The sequence below is a fragment of the Pyxicephalus adspersus genome, chromosome 5, assembly GCF_032062135.1.
Source record: "Pyxicephalus adspersus chromosome 5, UCB_Pads_2.0, whole genome shotgun sequence".
Lineage (NCBI taxonomy): Eukaryota > Metazoa > Chordata > Amphibia > Anura > Pyxicephalidae > Pyxicephalus > Pyxicephalus adspersus.
In genome coordinates this window covers 1,803,071-1,808,849 of record NC_092862.1, presented here as the reverse complement: position 1 = coordinate 1,808,849, position 5,779 = coordinate 1,803,071, and the positions used below count along the sequence as shown (strand labels likewise).

Below are 5,779 nucleotides of genomic sequence, written 5' to 3'. Positions count from 1 at the left end.
GACCCAAAATCCTTTCAAATTCTCCCAGAAGCCTGAACAGATTGGGTAAAGGGGTTAGGGGGGAAGTATTACACATTAGTACACCATCTAAAAACAGTGTCCGGATCCGAACACAGGGATGCTTCGGTGTCTGACTGCGCCACTGCACCAGTTAAGGGTTTGCCTTTTGCACTCTGTTGGATTCTTTGGACAAAGATACCTTGATACTTAGTATCTTGCTGAACCTTGAACTCCGGGCCCCTCCCACGAACTTCCTATTTAAGCCATGTCTCTGAACTTCCTGTTGCCAGATTATTGTGCTCCACCAACATCTTCCTGATACTGTTACACGTTTATGTTCCGTGTTACCACAAGAAATGCTTTTAATATTTGAATTGGATCTGATAGCAATTGCCAATGGCTCCATGGCTAAAGCAAAGAGGAGTGGGGAAAGAGGACAAAAAGCCTCCCAGGGAGATAGTTGCCGAATATGTATCATATAGTGCCCTGAGAAAATTGGTAAAATGCATTTAAAGACAATAACGAGATCAGGTATTACCATGATTTGCTGTCACCCAAGTAAAGCCACCCAAGTGGGCCCCTCATCCCATTGGCTATTTAATGAGATATTAAATCTTTATACCTTCTCATCTAATCTGGGGCCTATGAAGTAGAAACCCCACCTGGTCCGGTTGAATATACGCTCCCAAAAGGGAATTGAACCGGGTGGCTAAAATCTTTGTCATAATTTTCAGATCACAATTTATAAGAGAAATTGGCCTATAGTTTGACACCTCAGTGGCATCTTTACCTTGTTTGGGAATTACAATAATATAAGCCAAATTTGCCCCAGGGGGAAGGGGTTTCTTTTTCTTGAAGTAGTTATAATTAGTGTTGGTCGAATATCTCACTATTTGATTCGACAGCTAGTCGATCGAATAGTGAGTTAATGTTCGGGTGATCGAATGCCGAATTCAAACACCATTAAAGTCAATGGTGAGAGAATTCGGGTTATATTAAGGGACTAATAAACGCTGCAAGAGCTGTCATAGCTTTGACCGCAGACTTCAGACTGGATAATGTTTATGGAAGAACTTGGGGTTCGAGGGTTGAGAAAAATGGGTTTCTTGAAGAGCCAGTATGTCCACTTTTAAAGAATTATAGTAATGGAAAACATTGTATCCCTTCAAGGAGGAATTGAGGCCCTGAACATTGTGTTATTTATAACCATTATAATAAGGGGTGGTTGGTTTAAATCAGTAGGATCAGTGGCCATCTGTCACGGCAAACTCTTGGAAATGTTCTGTATTGAATCGCCTAATACCAAGTCACACCATTCCTGTCATATGTGAAACCAAGGTTCTCTTGGGAATAGTTTCCATCATAAAACTCGGCAATTCACTTATTGGTGATGTAGGGGCTAATTACTAATTACCCCATATTAGTGCCATATATGGGGGTAAGCTTCTCTTGGGAATACCTTCCATCAAATAATCCAACAATTCACCTATTGGTACTGTAAATGGGGGCAAGCTTCTTTTGAGAACAGTTTACATTGAATAGCTGGAAAACAACTTACCCACTGAAGCTGTATTAACATATAAGAATATATCATTTATTAGAGCTTATTGTCCAATTGCTTTTTTTGCTGACAGCTGACTCTAAATATATTTCTAGCTACACTGAAGGTTTTTTAAAAACTTTTCTGTACATCTGAGGCCCATCACTTTTCCTCAATATTTATTGTCATTTTCCCAACTAACATATGGCATTTTTGGCACAACAACAACATACACAGGTTCGGGATAGGTCAGAAGATGACCCTCAAGAACCAATTAAAGCTCACAGCATCCTGCATTAAACAGACCCAATATTGCCTTCCCAATTGGTTCCCATTTACCTGAAATTTTGACATTTCTCATTAAGATTTTAAAGAAGCAAAAACTACAAATTTCACAAAGTTTTAATTCACACACTCAAATTATTTATTTAATTTTGTAGGTCCCCCATAAAACAAAAACAGATGAGGTGCAGATATAAATTTTAGAGAAGATACTGGTCTTCCAGGAAATCAAATGCAGAAGCCCAGTGATAGGATAGCTGTTCTGTAAATCGAATACTGAGCTGCACACTAAATGTAGACAGCCTTGAGAATGATTGACTTTAGGTTTTAAACAATCTTGTTCCTTCATCTTTGGGCTAACATTTTGGTGTAGACCCTTTTCTGCTCCAGTATGACAGTGACCCTATCTACAAGGTCAGCTTCATAAATCCATAGTTTGAAGAGTTGCTGTGATGTAACCTTAACATCGCTCTGACCTCAACCATGTTGACCACCTTTTGAAGGCATTAGATTGCTGAATGTGAGCTAAATCCTCTTGTCCATCATGAGTACCTGACCCCAAAAGTTCTCTTAGAGCTGAATGGGCAATTGTCACACCCTCCAAATTCTCGTAGAGTATTCCCAGAAAGGTGGGGGCTGATATAGCCCCAAAGGGGGCAAATCTTTACTAAGACCAATGGTTTTGGAATACAATGTACAACAATTTCATATAGGTGTGATGGTCAGGTGACTATAAACTTGCCCACATAGTGTAGAGTATCTTGGTTATTTAATAATTGTCTAGGTCTACGAACACTCTAAACAATTTAATTCTTGGTAGATCTGACTGTGGACTCCTTGTTTGGTGGGTCTGGCTTTGATGCCCCTTTTGCTCTTTTTCTAATTGTCTTTAGTGGATCTAGCCTATCACTTGGGACAAATAAAGGACAGCATTAGGTCCAGCATATTTTTCACAATGATTCTATCCGGATGAACAGTTTGAGGCAGACGGTGACAGGAAGTCATCTGCCAGGTGTCCAGTATGGTGACAGGAAGTCCTGAAAACACCGCCCTCAGCAATGTGTCCAGCTGCAAGGTTAACCAGTTGCTGCCAATGGGTGGCAGGAAACCTGTGTTGGCAGACTTGATGATCACCTTGGTATGTGGACTCCCTTCAAGGAGGAATTGAGGCCCTGAACATTGTGTTATTTATAACCATTATAATAAGGGGTGGTTGGTTTAAATCAGTAGGATCAGTGGCCATCTGTCACGGCAAACTCTTGGAAATGTTCTGTATTGAATCGCCTAATACCAAGTCACACCATTCCTGTCATATGTGAAACCAAGGTTCTCTTGGGAATAGTTTCCATCATAAAACTCGGCAATTCACTTATTGGTGATGTAGGGGCTAATTACTAATTACCCCATATTAGTGCCATATATGGGGGTAAGCTTCTCTTGGGAATACCTTCCATCAAATAATCCAACAATTCACCTATTGGTACTGTAAATGGGGGCAAGCTTCTTTTGAGAACAGTTTACATTGAATAGCTTGAAAACAACTGACCCACTGAAGCTGTATTAACATATAAGAATATATCATTTATTAGAGCTTATTGTCCAATTGCTTTTTTTTGCTGACAGCTGACTCTAAATATATTTCTAGCTACACTGAAGGTTTTTTAAAAACTTTTCTGTACATCTGAGGCCCATCACTTTTCCTCAATATTTATTGTCATTTTCCCAACTAACATATGGCATTTTTGGCACAACAACAACATACACAGGTTCGGGATAGGTCAGAAGATGACCCTCAAGAACCAATTAAAGCTCACAGCATCCTGCATTAAACAGACCCAATATTGCCTTCCCAATTGGTTCCTATTTACCTGAAATTTTTACATTTCTCATTAAGATTTTAAAGAAGCAAAAACTACAAATTTCACAAAGTTTTAATTCACACACTCAAATTATTTATTTAATTTTGTAGGTCCCCCATAAAACAAAAACAGATGAGGTGCAGATATAAATTTTAGAGAAGATACTGGTCTTCCAGGAAATCAAATGCAGAAGCCCAGTGATAGGATAGCTGTTCTGTAAATCGAATACTGAGCTGCACACTAAATGTAGACAGCCTTGAGAATGATTGACTTTAGGTTTTAAACAATCTTGTTCCTTCATCTTTGGGCTAACATTTTGGTGTAGACCCTTTTCTGCTCCAGTATGACAGTGACCCTATCTACAAGGTCAGCTTCATAAATCCATAGTTTGAAGAGTTGCTGTGATGTAACCTTAACATCGCTCTGACCTCAACCATGTTGACCACCTTTTGAAGGCATTAGATTGCTGAATGTGAGCTAAATCCTCTTGTCCATCATGAGTACCTGACCCCAAAAGTTCTCTTAGAGCTGAATGGGCAATTGTCACACCCTCCAAATTCTCGTAGAGTATTCCCAGAAAGGTGGGGGCTGATATAGCCCCAAAGGGGGCAAATCTTTACTAAGACCAATGGTTTTGGAATACAATGTACAACAATTTCATATAGGTGTGATGGTCAGGTGACTATAAACTTGCCCACATAGTGTAGAGTATCTTGGTTATTTAATAATTGTCTAGGTCTACGAACACTCTAAACAATTTAATTCTTGGTAGATCTGACTGTGGACTCCTTGTTTGGTGGGTCTGGCTTTGATGCCCCTTTTGCTCTTTTTCTAATTGTCTTTAGTGGATCTAGCCTATCACTTGGGACAAATAAAGGACAGCATTAGGTCCAGCATATTTTTCACAATGATTCTATCCGGATGAACAGTTTGAGGCAGACGGTGACAGGAAGTCATCTGCCAGGTGTCCAGTATGGTGACAGGAAGTCCTGAAAACACCGCCCTCAGCAATGTGTCCAGCTGCAAGGTTAACCAGTTGCTGCCAATGGGTGGCAGGAAACCTGTGTTGGCAGACTTGATGATCACCTTGGTATGTGGACTACGCTCCAGTAACCGGGCCACAGCATCCCGGATACCCATGATCCTCTTCATATAAAACTTTAGCGGGAAAAATATAAAATGGGCTGCGCAGTTAATGACAACTACCACACCCTCGTTCTCTCCTCCTATATTATCCAGCTCATTGGCGATGTATCTTAAATCCTGCAAGCGGGTGCGATTCATGTTAAGTGGTCTCTGGTGTGCTCGCCACTGCACGAGGTAGCCGTGTTCAGCATCTGTGGCCAGCAGGGGGCCGACGGCATAGACCACATGGAGGTCCAACCTTTGAAGAGCTGTAATCAATGAGAAATACACAATAATGCACCAAATCATAAAAAGCATTTAACCAATAATTATTTAAAGCAAATCTGTATGTAGTTTTGAACTGTATGTATAGCTAAAACTTTTTTGAAGGGCTTTTAGACATTCTAAACCAACCTTTTTCTCTCCAAAACTAGAAACAATGAAGATCCTGATACCCCTAATAGGCGATGACACAATCCTGATAGGGACATCGCCTATTACTTTCTACAATAATGACCCGCCCGATAATGTATTCTTCAAAGTGTTCTTCTAATGCGTTTAATATTGACTTTCTGTAAACAATAGTAGCCAGTAACAGCATGTAGCTGTGAAGGAATTTTGGGCTATTCTACATATTCAGATCTTTACCCGCAGTAGTGGAGGAAGTTGGGGAAAGTTTGTTGTAGCTAACTTTCTCCAGCCCATGGCTTTAAATATGGAAAGGGGGAGCAGTAGGACCATGTGTTTTAGGTGGAAGATCTGCTTTAGGATAAGTGTACACTGTAAGGCACTTTTGCTGTAAATTGTTATGTCCACTTAAGCCAGAACAAAGTCCATCAAACAATTGACATAATAGCAATCATCATACCTCTCAGGACTGTACACCTCTGAATCCCAACATCCTTAGACAAAAGCAAGGAAAAATAGGGGCAAATGTAAAACTTTTATTGTTAAATGTAAGGCTGAATATTTG

General features: G+C 40.1%; 1 protein-coding gene and 1 long non-coding RNA gene across 2 annotated transcripts in view; one reads left to right on the top strand and one right to left on the bottom strand.

The window, feature by feature from the left end:
• LOC140330431 (uncharacterized) overlaps nt 1-5,779 on the top strand; it is a 64,611-nt gene that overhangs the window by 34,110 nt on the left and 24,722 nt on the right. The gene's annotated exons all lie outside the window — the stretch shown is intronic.
• Nucleotides 4,540-5,779, bottom strand: part of LOC140332206 (NXPE family member 3-like) — an 18,228-nt gene continuing 16,988 nt past the window's right edge. The window contains exon 5 of the mRNA XM_072413480.1: nt 4,540-5,080. Coding sequence (XP_072269581.1) covers nt 4,540-5,080 — 541 coding nt within the window. The remainder of the gene's footprint in view (nt 5,081-5,779) is intronic.